The sequence below is a fragment of the Netta rufina genome (genome assembly GCF_964035555.1).
Source record: "Netta rufina genome assembly, chromosome: 1".
NCBI classification, from domain to species: Eukaryota; Metazoa; Chordata; class Aves; order Anseriformes; family Anatidae; genus Netta; species Netta rufina.
The window spans coordinates 6069505-6086840 of record NC_140123.1 but is presented as its reverse complement, the minus strand read 5'-3'; the positions used below and the strand labels follow the sequence as shown (position 1 = coordinate 6086840).

At 42.1% G+C, this 17336-nt stretch overlaps 1 protein-coding gene across 1 annotated transcript; it reads left to right on the top strand.

The window, feature by feature from the left end:
- The first annotated feature begins 411 nt into the window (after positions 1-411).
- EED (embryonic ectoderm development) lies at positions 412-16971 on the top strand. The gene is made up of 12 exons (XM_084296899.1): positions 412-540; positions 3867-4019; positions 8439-8531; positions 9404-9469; positions 10193-10318; positions 10437-10518; positions 11983-12074; positions 12994-13127; positions 14230-14335; positions 15121-15279; positions 15665-15738; positions 16642-16971. The coding sequence occupies exons 1-12, from the start codon at positions 418-420 to the stop codon at positions 16766-16768; spliced, it is 1335 nt and encodes a 444-aa protein (XP_084153025.1). The 5' UTR covers positions 412-417; the 3' UTR covers positions 16769-16971.
- Positions 16972-17336: the final 365 nt, after the last annotated feature.

Sequence of the window (17336 nt, the reverse complement as noted above, 5' to 3'; positions counted from 1 at the left end):
GTGACATTGGTGGTAGGGGTCTGGTTGGACCAGATGATCTTGGAGGGCTTTCCAACCCTAATGATTCTAGGATTGTGTGACAGAGGGACTGTAGGAGAACACCTCACACACACAAACACGCTCACACACACACTCAGACGGCCAAGCTTGCCACGGGGCCTAACAGCACACTTACACCATCTGACTAGCAACAATATAAAACACCAGCACGCCTCTGTACAGTTAAAACCGCCTTTATTAACCCCGACCTCCACCAACTCCCCCATCCCTTCAGCGCCGCGCGGGAAAGGCCCTTTTACGGCAGTGTGGCACCCTCCCCAGCTTTCCCTACGGAGCCGGGCGCGTCGCCGCTTTACGGCAGCGTCCCGCCGACCTTCCCCGGGCGCGCTTTACGGCAGCGCGGCGGGGGCGGGGAAGATGTCTGAGCGGGGAGAAGCCCCGGCGGCGGCGGCGGGAGTCGGGCCCGAGATGCCGGCCAAGAAGCAGAAGCTGAGCAGCGACGAGAACAGCAACCCCGGGGACCTGTCCGGAGATGAGAACGTGAGCCCCGAGCTGGGAACAAGCGCTGGGGTTGAGGCGAAGGGGCCGCGGCCAGGCCCGGCCCCTCTCTGAGGGGGCAGCGCCGCGATCGTTCCTGAGGCTGGGCCCCGGCCTCGGACCCCCCGGCCGGGCCCTCACAGGGTCGGGGATCCCCTGTGGGGGCTGTTGAAGGAGATCCCCGGCTGTGGGGAGCCCTGTGGGGCTGAGGGAGTGCTCCTGCTTTGCCTCCACGTGGGTGAGGGGGAACTGGGGGCCCACGGTGGGCTCCGGCCCCGACCAAAGTGGGCTCAGGCCCCGAGTGGTGCTCAGGGGCTGCGTTAAAATGTCGCTTTTGATGTGTCTTTTTACATGTGAAACAGCAAAAAGAGCCAGTGGTCTTTCTCCCTGTGTCGTTTGACTTCATGACCACGTTGTAGAGTAAAAGTTGGTGTAAGTGTACGCGTGCGGCCCCGCGGTGGAGGAGGAGTAGGGGATAGTGCTCAGGCGCTGGCAGCAGAAGGCAGCTGTGAGGGGTGAGGATGTGAGCTCCAGGATTTTCTTCGTGACATTTGTTCTCAGAAAGAGCAGTCAGGCATTGGGATGAGTTGCCCAGGGAGGTGGTGGTGTCACCGTCCCTGGGGGTGTTCAAGGAAAGGTTGGACGTGGTGCTTGGGGATGTGGTTTAGTGGGTGACATTGGTGGTAGGGAGATGGTTGGAGCTGATGAGCTTGATGGTCTTTTTGAACCTTAATGATTCTAGGATTTTAAGCTGTGCTAAAATCCAGTGCTCAGGACTTGAGGTAGCAGGGTTTGTTACAGGATAGCTCTGTACCCAAAAGGCAATCTCAGGTATTTAGCACTCATGCAGCTGCTGAAGTGGGGAAGTTACTCCGGTGTTATCCCTGCACAACCCTTCTCTTGGTTAGATCACTTATCCAGAAAGTGAGGGATCTACGCCACGTCCCCAGTGCCCTGTGGAAGTGCTGTTTGTGGGGGAACAGTTCCGAGGTGCTGTGTCCTGCTGCTGCTGAGCCTCTTTAGCTGCTCATCACCATCTGGCAGCTGGTCGTGCAGACCTGCAAACATCTGTTTGCCCTACAGACACATGCGTTTGTGAATCTGAGTGAGACATGATGACAGATTTCGGGCTTGCGTTAGCGTTCGTTGTAGGTTAGCATGTGGGCTGTATGGGTACTGAAGATGTGGCCAGTCTCAAAAGGGAAAGCAGTCTGTTTCCAAGGGTTTGTTACTGAACCCCATTAGTCCAGAAAGGTCTGGATTCTGCTCACGTTGTAACAGAACTGATTTGGAGGAAATCTGCCTTTTTGTTCCACAGGCATCCTAAAGGCAAGCTTGTTGGTGATGTAGTTACAGGTTCTGTGAGGAGCTGTGGCTTTTGCTAGTGAGTACTCTTGGGAGACTAGAGTTTGGACAGCTCAGAAGTTTCTTAGGGCAGAAGAGAAGAAATTGGAAGACCCAGCTATGCTTGTTGGGAGAGGGTTGGCTCCAGGCTTGGGCAGTTCCCTTACTGCCTTCACGGTGTGTTGTCTTCCCTCCTTTTTGTCATGTTGATGTCCAGGTTTTCAAAGTTGTTGGGCAACCAAAGACCCGTACGTCTGTGCCTCTTCTGGCTGATGGTACAGGTGTGAAACTGGGACAGAGCATAAACATTTGGTGGGAATCGATGTGCTAATGTTTACAGCTGCCCTTCCTCCACATTCCTAGTGGAGTTCTTGGTGCAGCTTGGTGTTACAATGAACATCTTCCAGTGGAAGGCTGCCTCTGTCTCTCCAAGCTCAGCTGTACTTGTCATATGGCTTCATTTGAGATGTTTTCTCCCAAATTTCTCGCGGTAGATGACCAAGCTAACTTGCCAAGGGAAAAAAAAAAGGGAGGGGGGTTGTTTTTTGAACAAGATGAAGTTTCTTGTGTGGACCTGCAGGGACTGCTTGTTGTGGTTGTGGTGCAGGTGGAGTGTGTGGAAATGGGTGATGCAGGGAATGGGGAAGTGTTTGTGAGTGATGTCCTGCAGTTGGGCTGTATGTGGAATTGTAAAATCACAGGATAGCTCGAGTTGGAAGGGACACACAAGGATCGCCAAGTCCAACTCCTGGCTCCACACATCACCACCCAAAAATCAGACGCTATGTCTGAGAGCGCTGTCCAAACCCTTCTTGAGCTTCAGCAGGCTCAGTGCCATGACCGCTGCCCTGGGGAGCCTGTCCCAGTGCCCAACCTCCCTCTGGGTGCAGAACCTTCCCCTAACCCCCAGCCCGACCCTCCCCTGTCCCAGCTCCATGCCGTTCCCTCGGGTCCTGTTGCTGTCCCCAGAGAGCAGAGCTCAGCGCCTGCCCCTCTGCTCCCCTTTTGAGGGAGCTGCAGGCTGCCATGAGGCCTCCCCTCAGCCTGCTCTGCTCTGGGTTGAATGAACCCAGGGACCTCAGCCACTCCTCATACACCTACCCATCTAGACCCTTCACCATCTTCATAGTTCTTCTTTGGACACTCTCTAATAGCTTTATGTGTTTCTTATGCTGTGGTGCCCAAACCTGCACCCAGTGCTGGAGGTGAGGCCACACCAGAGCAGAGCAGGACAATCCCTTCCCTCAGCCACTAACAGTGCCATGCTTGGTGCACCCCAGGATATGATAGGCCCTTTTGGCTGCCAGGGCAAACAGTGTTTTCTGTTAATTGTCCCAAATTGATCTAAAACTCCCAAGTAACTTTAAGGGTGGTTTTGCCCACCCCTTATTTCAGCTTTCCCCCTTCTTACCTTGGCTCTGCCTGCTGATTGTTGGAGGGATGGTTGAATCAGACAGGAAACTATTTTTTTTATGTTGTGATGCCTTTTTTTTTTTTTTTTCTTAATGTAACTTTAAGTTGAAGCAGGAATCTGTAGAAAAGAGCAGGAGGGAGGGGTTAGACTTCCTCTTCTAGTGGCGGTGCTAACTTACTGCAGGGCTGCGCTTTGCCTGTAGCTGCTGAGGGTGTCCAGAAATCTCCCAGAAGGGCTAAATTCCTGACGTGGCATAACCTAATGTTTTTCCACAAACACCCTCTTCATTCCTTACTTCAGAAGCACTTATTCCATCTACGTCAGAGATGCTTTCCAGGGAAACAAACCACTGTATCTTGAGACCTTTCCTAAGGGCAGTTGCCTGTATTCCAAGGAAGCTTCACTAGATCACAGTGCACGAATGTCCCGTTTGGATCAGCCCTCGGGTGACTCACGCTCCGTATCTGGAGAGAAATGCCATTACGTTAGGGATGGATTTAAGTACGTGAATCTAAATGAATAAATAAATAAGAAGCCCTCATTATATCCTGTATAATTGGAATGTTTTCAGGATGATGCTGTTAGCATCGAAAGTGGTACTAACACGGAGCGCCCGGACACCCCAACAAACACTCCTAACGCCCCGGGAAGAAAAAGCTGGGGGAAAGGAAAATGGAAGTCAAAGAAGTGCAAATACTCCTTCAAATGTGTAAATAGCCTAAAGGTAGGTGTGTGTAAGCTTCAGCGTGGGGATGCTGGTACTGTTTGCTGGCAGTGACATAAACTATGTGACAGCATCAAAATAATTACACACAGAGCAGAGACTATTTCAAAATATCTATGTTCCATGCTTATCTGATGAATGTACCTTCCTTATTTGGAATACCCAAAGTTCTGAAGAAAAAGAATACTGGCAAATAGGAATCAGTAGGTAATGCTGCAATTAATCCAATTTTTTATGTTTTTGCAAAGACGTATATATGATATTTTATAATTATTTCATCAAAGCTGTAGTTATTGAGTTAAGATGCTGGATAAACAGGTTGATATCAAGCAAAATGTGACAACTTGATGCAGAGCACAGAATTCATGCAGAGTTTTCTACCTGATGTATTTTAAAAAGAAATTAAAACATTCTTAAAAAATAAATCATGACATTCGTCTTAAATTTCAGCATTCTTCGCACACTTCTGATACAATTTCTTTCTGTCATCAGGGAATTGACATAAAAGGTCTGCTGTGTGCTGTGGTTAATTTATCAGGAGTGTTGTGGCTGTGTGGTCACACCTGGTCACATTTCTATTCCTACATAATCTAGAGGCATTAAGAGACAGGGATTCATGATCTTTACTCCTTATTCATGTGTTTTAGGGTATTTTCTTCTGCACTGGTCACAGACTATGGTGAACTGAATCGATTGTTTTCATTTGGATTCTTGTGCGCTGTCAAGGCATTCTTTCCTTCCCCAGCCTTGTGGGGGATATCTGTGTTATACACTGTCTGATCCAGTTTTTCTAAAACTTTGAAATAAAGGGAAGTTGGACCTGGCAGAAGATGGGAGTTCTGTTAAACCTTATATTTGGCTAACAAGAAGTTCACGTAAACGCATCTGTGTTTTCTGCAGAATTCCTGTAGGAGGTTTATCATTCTCCCACATTCTCAACAACTGTTGAGCTTTGCTGAGGACGCTGTTTCTGAACTTAGGTTTCAGACTGCCTCACGGAAATAACTGGGTAGCTGAGCAGGAGGGGCTGAGACGTTTGGAGCCAGGAAACCTCCTAAATGAGCTTTGCCACTGGAGAAGTTCTGGTACAACATTAAGCTGACAAAGTGTCTGGGAAGCAAGTCAGTCTTAACTTTTATGCTTCAAAAACCATGTTTTCTCTTTCAGGGCAGCGGAGGAAGAGTAGTTCTTTCACTTTGAGCTAGGTAGGCAGCTGCTCCTGTGATTCACAGGCATCGCCCCCGCAGACGGTGCTTTCTGTGGCTTAAAAGTCTTGCTTCAGCCACTGGCGTGGGCCTTCCAGCACCCAGACATTTAGCAAGTCCTGAGTTTTGCTGAGTGTGTTTGTTTTTTTTTTTTTTTCCATGGACCAGATATCCCAAAGTGGTTAGTATTTACCGAGTTCTTTTGGCAAAACAGAGCATCCCCTCCTCCCTGCTCTGGGGTGACCCAAAGGACCACCCCGTGTGGTTAAGCAATCCCCAGCTTCCTGTGCAAGTGGAATCAAACATAGCTGAAATGCTGCATTCACTCTAAGCAGGGTATCTTTTTGTCTTCCCATTTCTCTTTGAACTGGTTTAAAGACCAGGTAGCAGTCAAATTTGGTCAGTCTTTTTTACTTTATTTTTGGGGAAGCCTCTCTTCTTTTCTTTTCCCTGTTCCTCCGTACTAATCTTGGAAATACTGTGAAGATAAAATGTAGCGATTGGATGTTGTATATGGGTTCAGAAATACATGGCTCTTGGGATATCATGTCATATATATGTCCCATTCTGCCTTTGAACTATGCTGTAAGATGTATGTGCTGAAATTAATGAGGAGTCAACATGACTTAAAGACATGGAAATTTATTGTAATGTTCTTTAGAGGTGTACAATTTATGGTTTGTTTGCTTTTTTCAATTTCCTACTCTTATTTTTTCCTCTTTCCCCCCCCTTAGGAAAACATGGCTGTTGCCCACTGCTTTGAATGTTAAATGGTTATGATTCAGCCTGAAAAACACACTGCTGGCTAAATATGCTTTTTTAAACACTAGTGTGAAAGTTATTTTGGCTGAAATTTAAGCATCAGGAAAACAAATATATAACTTGGAAAATGACAGGAAATCAGAAAGTGTTTTATTTTTATTGCTTTTTACAGTACTGAGTTACTGTGGTACATCCTGAAAAAAAAATAATTGCTCTCTAAGTGGAAATGGTAGTTTATAAATGAGCATATACAGCGAGCAGAAGGATATCCTCACATACATCCATGTGTAGTTTTTTATAGATCTTCTAGCAAAGAATTCTGCTTTGATGTGCTCCCTTCAGAACAATGCCATCATCTGCCCGACCCTTTGCTCTTGTTTGGGGTGTGCCTCAGTAGCTCTTAGCAGGTTGATGTCTCTCAGCCTCTACTCACTGTCCCCTGAGCTGGGAATAAGGAACCAGCCACACGCAGGGTCCTGGTTTGTTACCTTGATAGGGAAAGCTAACTCAAACCACTGCCAGAAAGGTTTGCTTCCACTTGAAGGAACTGGGAGTGCGCGTGTGGTCCGTTGGTGCCTCACTAGCACCGTGGTGACAGCGCTGGACAATGTGCTTGTGTAGTTGCAGGTGGTTATTTTTGGCTGCGTTGGCCTGGTGGTTATTTCCCTGCCTTCTGTCTAAAGGCAGCTCTAGGCTTACTTTGTCTGCCTGAACCTGTGTTGGCGTTGGGTGAGTAAAGGCAGAACTAACCACTGATTATCTGCTTTTGTAGCAGCTGGAGGTCTGTTTGTTTCTGCGCCTTCTGTCTGGTGCACGAAGAACCTGCGTACTTTGGGTTTTGTGCCCTTTATTTATATCGGGGTCAAGATGGCATTTCTCAATTCCTCTCTTGAACCAGCATGTAGGTCAAACCCTCCTCTCTGGTTATCTCGTGATAACCAGAATGTGCAGCATGTAACAGGGTAATTTCTTAAAAACCTGGCTCATCGTTAGCAGCTGGAACAAAGATTAGAGCAGATAAATATTATCAAAACAGTATGTGCTCTCTCTGACCAGTGAGGATGATGGTAGGTTAGACGAGGAAAGTAGAACTTCTTCAGATAGATACCCCAGTGCTTTCCTCATTCTACATCTCTAATTAAGCTGTAATGCTTTATTAGTGCCAAATACCTGCTTTTTTCTTCTGTCCTGGGGTCACTAATGACCTTGCTGCTTTTCCCCTGTTCCCCCATCCCACAAACCCACTAGTTTGGCCTTTCATGTTATGATGGGTAGTACTTTGAGTTGAACCGTGAACAATTCTTCTTAATCTGTATTCAGCTTTGAAAATTACAGCCTTTCTTTAAGACATGCAGGAGGGCCTTCACTCAGAGGTTTTCTTCTGTCTCTTTCTAGCTTTGCCTGTCGAGGTAATAACAGATGCTGCCTTTCTCAGTAAATACTGCCTACTTTAAATTCTTCCGGCCCTCCTTCTTAGTAAGCTCTTTCTGAGGAGCGTTGAACTCCCCACCCCCTCCTCAAATTCATTCTTTGGTTCTTGCATAGGTCAGAGCTGCCAGGGCTAATATTTCTCTGAAGCCCTACCATTTGAAGGCTGCTTAACAGCCATCATGAGACACTTCCTTCCTGCCTGTACTGTCCCAGACAGTCCCCTGTGGGGAGGCACTCTAATGAACATTATTCTTACTGAAAACATCCTGTCAGGACAGGCCAAAATACTGTTATCAATTAATAACAAGCACCACCATATTCATCACGATTTATAAATATATCTGCTTTGTTTCTTCTCTTAAATTGATGTAAGCTCTTTAAAAATAAGTTTTCAATTCTTCTGGTGACTGTTCTTGAAGGAGATCTGAAAACACTTTGTAGACATGAACTTTGCAGCAGCTTTGTGACATGCTGGAGTTAGTTCATCAAATCTGTGAGAGAGCTGCGAGACTTAACTGTGCTGTAATAGCTAAATGTAACTCTTCTCCACTGTTACACCAGCGTAATTCTTCTTAGTCCTTGTAGGTCTCCTCTGTGAAGTTGTAAATCCGTGTGTGAAAGTAATATAAAATGCATGTAGACCTGGCCTTATATGCAGAGCTTTCCTTGTTGGTAGCGGTAAAACAAACAGTAGAGCTGCAAATGTAACTCAGGAGTTCTGGCAACTTCTGGCCGTAACTGTGAGACAACACTTCTTCCCCTTCACTGTTTAAAACATTTCTTTGGGGGCAGACAGAGGAGAAGTATTTCTTTAGCCTACCATAAGAGAGCCCAGTAAAAATGTGACACTACAAAACTGTTCTTTTTAACTGTTTGCTATCTGAAATTATCCTGGATACAAAGCTAGTAGTTGGAGGAAAACATAACAATTATACTGTTTACCACCACAGCTGAGTTTCATGAAATTAATGTGTCTGTGGGTTTTATTTATTTTGTCTCTAATCTTACTTTGCATCTACAGGAGGACCATGGTCAGCCTTTGTTTGGAGTCCAGTTTAACTGGCACAGTAAAGAAGGTGATCCTCTCGTTTTTGCCACTGTGGGCAGCAACAGAGTGAGTAATCTGTTCTTAAGCATAAGCCCTTCCGTGTGCTTTTGTTTGCTTTCCTGGTTTCAACCAAACCCTTTACCTGTGTTTAGCACTGACACAAGATCCTTCGCATAGCAAGCTTTGCTTCTGAGGTACATAGCGTCTGTTATCTGGGAGAGGTGCAGCCTCTGACTTGTTGTGTGAGGTCATGCTCTAGCTATTTGGGAGTGAGCCTCTGTGTGGTAATGGAAATTCTTCTGGCAAGGTAAACAGAGAGGAAGGAAGACAGGTGCATAAATGTATCTTGTCACTAAAATTACTCTTTGTATGTGTTACTGTTTCCAAACAGTTGCATACTCTAAAATGGGATGAGAAGTGTCTGTGAGGATGCCAGGTAGCTCAGTAGCTAAATTAATGGCCTGTGGGGAGCATCTTTATGGGCTTTTTATGGAGAAGGATCTGTCATTTCAGTCTTGAAAATAACTCCTGAAGTGCGTTCTATGGAAGTGTTGTGCATAAACAAGCCTTTCATTTCCTGCTTTCTTCCACCTGATAGTTACCAAAAGTGCTAAACTAAGATTAAGCTGTGTATCAAATACTCCTGTAAAAGACTGCCTCCGGTTGGAGGTTGTTGCAGTGTAACTAGTTACAAAGAGAGCTTAACCTTACGAAGACAAGTCAAGAAGTTTCTGGGAGTGGTGTTAAACTGAAACTGCTGTGAGCATCTTGTATCAAACAATTCCCACCTGTGAGGAGCAAACAGGTAATAGATGAGAGCTAAGCCATAAAAATGCTCTACCTCTCTCAGTAAGGAAGTTAATATAAGGGTGCATGTGATTTCCTCTTGAAATACCACAAGAAAGCATCAATTTCTCTCTTTTTTTTTTTTTTAACAGGTTACCTTATATGAATGTCATTCCCAAGGAGAAATCCGTCTGTTGCAGTCCTACGTGGATGCTGATGTATCCTTTCAAGTTAAAAAGGCACTAGTTTGGTTCCTCTTTATCAGATGAAGAGGCTTTGTAGGAAAAATAACACAAAAGTTTCGTCTGTGATTTCATACTTCACTCATGTGGCACATTCCTCATGTTAGGTCCAAGTTGTCTTAGTTCTTTTCCACATCCTAGAGTCCCTCCTATTGAAATAATATTAGAAATGCAGGCTCACGGAACGTGCTGTATTAAAATATTTGAAAAACAATTCTTAGTTGGTTTAATCTTCCTAACTCTTAATGTTTGCGCTGTGTCTCACATTCACTGTTTTACCATGGTCTCGGCTTCTCTCTTGACTGGAACTGGATTTAAAGCCTAAGAATGATATTTCATGCTCGGAGTAATAATGTGTGTTGGTCAGTTTGGTCTTGATTCATCCTCATTTTTATTCCCAGTCTTTCAGTGGTTTGGACAAAGAGATTGAAAAGTGATGCCAAGAGAGAGGTATTCCTTGTGTGTTATGGAACAGAAGTGAGGAAACATCTGGAGAAGAGTCAATGTTGCTGATATTTGCAGATGTATAATCAAATATTTATCTTTTTGTTATTGGACCAGCACAGACTCCTTGGCACTTTCATAAAATAGCAACAAGTTTCTTTTAAAAAGTCAATTGTTTTTAAAAGAAAGTTTCTTTGGCTCAAAACCAACCAAAAGTCTGTGTTCTTCTGTGTTCCTTAACGAGAGGTGTTGTAGGCAGATGAAAATTTCTATACCTGTGCATGGACGTACGATAGCAATACAAGCCATCCTCTTCTTGCTGTGGCGGGGTCCAGGGGTATTATTAGGATAATTAACCCTATTACAATGCAGTGCATAAAGGTGAGTGCGCAGAACTTTGGGATATAGCTTGTGTTTCAGTAAGGCATGAAACGTATGTCTTCTAAGTATGTCTAAACATGAAAGGAAATGATAACTTGGTCTCTGAATTCTATCCCAGCACTACGTGGGCCATGGAAATGCAATCAATGAACTGAAATTCCATCCAAGAGATCCAAATCTCCTTTTATCTGTAAGCAAAGGTGAGGAAAAAAAACAACAACCTCTTTTTCTGTATAAATCAGGATACTTTGGATTGGATTTTTGGTCTTGAAAATGGCCAAAATTTCTCGAGTCTCTGAGAATTTTGTTGATGGCACTGAACAAGTTTACCTCAGAAGTCTAGAGCTCTTCATGGCTGTACATCATGCACATATTTAAATCCATGGCCTGCACTAAAAATAACTCCACCTGTGGTGCAGCAGGGTTGTGAATAGCGCTGCTTTTTTAGAGAAGAAATGTGAGAATTGGAGTTGCTCTTTCCTTTCTTGGTTTGTTTTCAACTGTTGAAGCATGTTGCCATCTAGTGGGAATGTTGTAAAGTTGCAGATGGCATTCACCACTGTACTCGTGGGCAAAAAACTTTGATTCCCTCTTGAGAGCAGCTCTGACTTTAATTGGGATTTGTGTAAAAAGGATATTAGGGAAGGGAGAAGTGTTTTTTGGTATGGTTTCTCATGGGCTTGACCAGTCTAAACAGTCACAGCTTCCTAATCTTGACTGTTTTGTTAGGGGATACTTGATCTGCCTCGAGTTAAGCCTTCAGGAACACTGGGGCTGGTAACATAAGGGGACTTTTGACTTCAGTGTTATTGAGAATTAGGGTTGGGAACCTCAAGTTTGTGTTTCTGAATTTCTCGAGTGCTTTATATTGTCTTCTTGATGCCATTTTGACATCAGCTGTAGTGCTGTGAAATGTAATGTGTAATCTTGGACAGGGTGCTACCTACAATTGGGTGTGAGGTGAGAGAGTCCTGGGGTCTCAGAACTGCTTGGCCGAGAGATGAGTAGAAAAAGGGGACGATGTTTGGGCCTGTGTGGCCTTCCAGTTGGCATTATTGTAATTCAGTGCAGTGTACTTGTGGTACCAAATGGGAAATACGGTAGAGGTTCTTCATTAGAAATTGTTTAAACTTCCTTTAAGCAAGTGGATTAGTCTGACTTTGAAATGTGTATTGTTTATGGAAACAGTAACTCCCATCCCTACAGTCTGTGATTCATAAAGAATAACTGTTTAAAGATTTAAAAAAAAAAAAAAAAAAGGGAAAATAAAAGCTTTATGAATGCTGATGTAAGAATGACTTAAAAGAAAATTAACATTTTCTTTTTTGAAATACAAAATTGCTTTTGAAATAAGACTAAATAAAGGCATACTTGTCCAAGATCAGACTCTTTCAGAAGACCTAAAGACCTAAGTATATTCTGGTTGAAGGTATCCCTAGGGGAGGGGGAAGGGCACGCGTTCTCAATTACAGAATTACTCAAACAGTAGCTTAGTTTTAATGGCAATTTAGTTAATGCAGTTCCATTGCTTCTAACAACTGAAGAAGAATTAAGTGCCTTTTAAATGTTTACTTGAACACCTTTTATTGAAAGTGGTGAAGCTGAAATATATTATTCATGTGTACATGTAAAAAGCAGCATGTAATTTTATTTGTTCTTTATAGATCATGCATTGAGACTGTGGAACATCCAGACAGACACGCTGGTTGCAATATTTGGAGGAGTAGAAGGGCACAGGGATGAGGTGTTAAGTGCAGTAAGTGGAAGACTGTGGGGCAGTGATTTAGATTTACAAAGGGTAGTAAGCCTGTAATATGCAACTCTTTATCCTCCTGTGCACTGTTTTCATACTATACCTGCTGGAAAACAAAAACCCTGAAGTGCATCAATGCTTTTTAAGGGGTAGATAAGTTTAAATCTGGTGGTTTGATCTGGCCACCTCTCAATAAGCAGGACAGGTGTTCACTTGCTGTATTTATTTCAGTAGCCAATTCATTCAGTGCAGCCTAGATGTAAACGAAGTAGAGCTCAGTGGGGCTAGAAGGAGTAATAAATTTTCATTATGGTCCCACTTTTAAAGTTCTTGAGGTCTTATCAAGCCAAAGCAGCAAATAAACCTTCATGGTAGTGAAGGAAAGAAGTTATTTCAGGTGAGTTATGCTGCTTTCCAGCAGCTGCAGACAGATGCTGCTACCCAGCAAATACCGAATAGAATCTTTGACTTTTAATACTCTTATTAACAACTGTTTCCTTTGCTGTTGTGTGACCCGAAAGGTGAGGTGTGTACCTACGTGAAACCTGATGCTGTGTTCTCTGGGAGTTGTAAATACTCATCACCCAAGTAGTAGCCCTGGAGTTCTGCCAAGGTTGCTCCATGAAATGAAACCTAGGGAATTTAGCGAGGGAGAGCACGAGCAGTAGGTTCATTCATTGTCTGTCAGTGCTGTTGAATATGCCTCTTTTTCATTGAGGGAGAGTAACTATAGCTAGTAAGCTACTATGCTTCTGTGCAGTGAGCAGGATTAAGTTATTAGTATTTTTTTCTATTTGAATTATGCAGTTTTATTGCATTCTCTACACAGAAGATGCTGTTTTGATGGAAATGATGGAATAAAATCTGAGTTGATATAATGCAGCTTAGGCTGGGGGTGCTCAAAATTATTTCATATATGTAGGATTATGATCTTCTGGGTGAAAAAATCATGTCCTGTGGGATGGATCACTCTCTAAAACTCTGGAGAATCAATTCCAAGAGAATGATAAATGCCATCAAAGAGTCTTATGAGTACAATCCAAATAAAACTAACAGGTACGTAGTCTTCATCTTCTTGGCTGTCTTTGCAAAATAAACATACTCATCAACAGCCCAGATTAATTCCTGTAGAAATTGGGAGTTCTTGGAGATAGTGAGTGACCTGGGGATTGTGGGGGATACTGAGTCTCCATGGAAGATGTCTTTCTGGTGCTTGCTTCAGTAGAATTTTATTGGATTCAAAGTTCTGACACTTATTTTTAAATATCTTAATTATTTTTTAATTATCTGCTTGACTAGGAAATGTGTGGGATTATCATCATCATTCTTAATTAAAGCTTGTAGTTCATTTTGTTTTAAGGCATGTCAATGGCTTTTCTTCCTTTTGCCTCAAAATTTCTAGGAGGGAATCAAATCTGTAATTAAGCATAGTGAATAATTCATATTGTGTATTTATTGTTAATTATTGTATCTGTTATCTGACTTTGGGGCTGGGACAAAACTATTTATGTAGTAATACCTTTAATTTTCATCACTTTTTCTTATCTGACCTCAAATCTGAGCAAATTGTCAAGTAAACATAACTACTAGTTACATGATAGATAAAGCCTCCTTTATGAAGTTCATCAATTTTTTAATCTTAACTTCCAGTTAAACCATTGAGAGAATTGAAGAGTCTAAAACACACTGAACATGTTCAGCAATGAGACTAGCTGTGAAAATGCTCTCGCTTTTTTTGGTAATGTTACCAAATATTAAATGATGCTTTAAAAAAATGCTTTTTTTTTAGTGTGTTGTTCTATTTGACGATTTAGATGTTGCAGAAGAAGCATCAGGAAAACTGGGATTTAACCAGTTCTTGAGGTATTTAGCAATGGGAGCTGTGTGCAGCATCTGAAGCTTTTGCTTAGCACTGTCTCTGTACAGTCTTTTACAGTTAAACATTTTGGGGAACAATTTGTTTCAATAGGAATGAGGATGAAAATGGACTGTTCCAATTTTATTAAAAAAAATAAGCATACAAAATCTACTTTGTTAGAAAATTTTTAAAACAACAAAAAGACAAGACTTGTCCTTTTTACATTGAGATGTGTTAAAACTGGCAATTACAAGTTGGACTTGTATTTCCCTGAACCTCACTTGGCTATTTTCTCCATAGGCCTTTTATTTCTCAGAAAATTCACTTTCCTGACTTTTCTACGAGAGACATACATAGGAACTATGTTGACTGTGTACGATGGTTGGGAGATCTAATCCTTTCCAAGGTAAAGTAGCAGCTTTTCCAGCTATCGTACTCCTGTTTGCTTATTCTGAGGTTTTTAAACAGTAGAAGTTTTACTGGGATTTGGGTTGTAGGTGAACTCGCTGTGCTGTGTTAAATGATTTTATGGAGTGTACTGTGAATTTTGTCAACTGTTGGGATGTGTGGATAAGTAACTTTTACCTCAAAAGTAGAATTAGATCTGCTAAAAGTACAGTGGTACCAACTAACCAGGATCTGTATGGAGTGTCCAGAGGGAGGCTATGCAGCTACAAAAGTGAGGGATCCTGCAGCTAAAGGGAGAAATGAGGGTTCATGTAATGGAGTTCCTTTGATCTGTATGGTAGCACTAGTAAGGTTTGCTTGTAGGTATTAAACTCGGTGGTGGCACTGCCTCTCTGCCAGAAATTGGTGCAGGCACAGTCCTGTTGGTTGAAGGGACTGGGTGAACAAACCTCAAATCTAGGTTAATTTAAGCTGCTCGTGAAAGTGTGTTTGAGTACCTGTGGTTGATTTCTTCTGAAGTGGGTGAGGGAGGGCTCCTGCAATCTGGTTTTCTGGCAGAGCTGTGAGGGCAGCGGGCTCCCAGCAAAGGGCAGTGATATATTGTTAGTGATTTATTTAGCTGTGATCTAAGGGCAGAGGTGAGATTTTTTGGTTTTACTTTTTTTAGTGTTGTTGGGGAAGCTATGACAGGAAATGTTAGATTTAATTATAACTAGACTGAATGTTTTACAATATAAATTGTAAATATAGGTAACTTTTTTGTGTTCACTGTTTCCCTTCTAGTCATGTGAAAATGCCATTGTGTGCTGGAAACCTGGCAAAATGGAAGATGATATAGATAAAATCAAGCCCAGTGAGTCAAATGTGACCATACTTGGGAGATTTGATTACAGCCAGTGTGATATATGGTACATGAGGTTTTCGATGGATTTCTGGCAAAAGGTATGTGTGAGCTTTGACCTTGCTGCATCTGAAGGTGTGTAGCTTTTCACTGATTCCATATTTATGTGTATGGCACAAATCCTGGCTTATGTGATGTGCTATTTGAGGAGATAGTTTGTCTGCTGCAGGTGGCTTTATATGAAACTGGTATCTTCTCATCCCATCTGCAGAGAGGGGTAATAAAATGGGAGAAAGAAGGCAAATTATGTAGCAGTTCTAATTCCTTCAATAAATTCATTAAGCCATTCATGTTCAAATACTTGGATACCACTTTGTAAAATTTATAAAATCCTTTATAAATCCTTAAGATCCTTTATAAAATTCTGACTTTCAGTTCTTTGAGATAACATTGTAAAACTTGTATGTTCTCTGCTTTCTTTCACAGATGCTTGCTCTGGGCAATCAGGTTGGCAAACTTTACGTTTGGGATTTAGAAATAGAGGATCCTCATAAAGCCAAGTGAGTACTTCATGTTTAATTGTAGTTTTGCTGAGAAAGGGAGTTGAGGCACTTTCCTTTTTCCTTTACTGATAATTACAGAAATTCTTAAACAGTGGTAACCACTTTCCATTCTAACTACTAGGTAAATAAAGGTTCCGAGTCCCTGAAGGTTAATGTTATTCATTTATTTAAACTATTTTGTTACTTACATTATGGCAGTGCCAAGAGGTCCCAATCAAATTGTGCAGGGCACTGTGTGAAGATACAGTGAAAGAATGTGTTTTCCTCAAAGAGCTCACACACTAATTAGGTAGAAAATTTATGAAGCAATTAGGAGATGGTAGGAGGGTGTAGCTCATGACAAAGAAATAGATGAAAGGACTAAAGTGGTGAGAATACAAAGGTTAGCTATGAGTGTGATGTGAAGAAAACAGTATGACTTTTCAGTTCCTTGCCTGTGTGACCAGGTGATTTTATTGCATGTTTTTGTGTGTGTATGCACACAAACATGAAATTTATACACACATAACTGCATGTTTGCATGCATATATATGTAAAAATACATATATATGAATGCCTACACAAATTTCTCAAAAATGCTGCAGTCTTGAATCACCCAATTACCATATATTATTCCTAACAATTGGAAAAGAACGCTGATTACAAAGTTGTAAATAATGTGATTCAGTATGTGATTCAGTCCACGCTTCCATGAAAATTGATAAGAAATGGCAATGGGTAGAGAGGAAATTGCTGCTTTCCTATCTCCAGGTTCAGAATACAAAATACATCACAGAGGGTGCAATCCCGTTGCCCTACAAATTCTTCCTAGGTCACATAAGTCAGATGGTGGTGAAACAGCACTTGTAGTAGCAAGTGCAGATTTAACATTGCAGCTGAATAATTTTCTTTTATTTATAGGTGTACGACTCTTACTCATCCTAAATGTGTTGCTGCCATTCGACAAACCAGTTTTAGCAGGGATAGTAGTATCCTTATAGCTGTGTGTGATGATGCCAGTATCTGGCGCTGGGACAGACTACGATAAGTAACTTTTTCTTAATTCAAAGTAGAAAATATATTTTCAAATTATAATATAGTCTGTTAACTCGCTAGTGTGGTAGACGCATTTAGTGTAGACTTCCTCGAAGGTTCAGCAGGCTGGAGCTGAACTTAGTGATGTTTACATTCTGTGTATTGTTCTGCTTGAACTTTGCTGCTTTTAATAAAAAGAAGTATTTTTGTAAAGTTTTCTGAATTGTCCATTTTAATTATTTCCCACAATGAATTTTCAGGTATGGCTTATGAAATACCTATTTGGCTTGTAGCTGTATTCATCCCTTTTTATGCTAAAAACTTAATGAAGCTACTGAATATTATCCAGGCACCAGACAAAGGAAGTACTACACTTAGGAATATAGCATAAATAAATGTTAAATCGCTACTAGAAATATTTTGAACTCCTTAAATTCATTGCACTTTAAGTTTTAATAATCTCAAACTGGGATGTGCTTTTCACCATTTCTGTTACTGATTTGGGGAAAAACTCTACCAACTTTTTTTTTGTGGTTCACATTGCTGTACTCTGGATTTTGTCTGTTTGGTTACTGGGATTA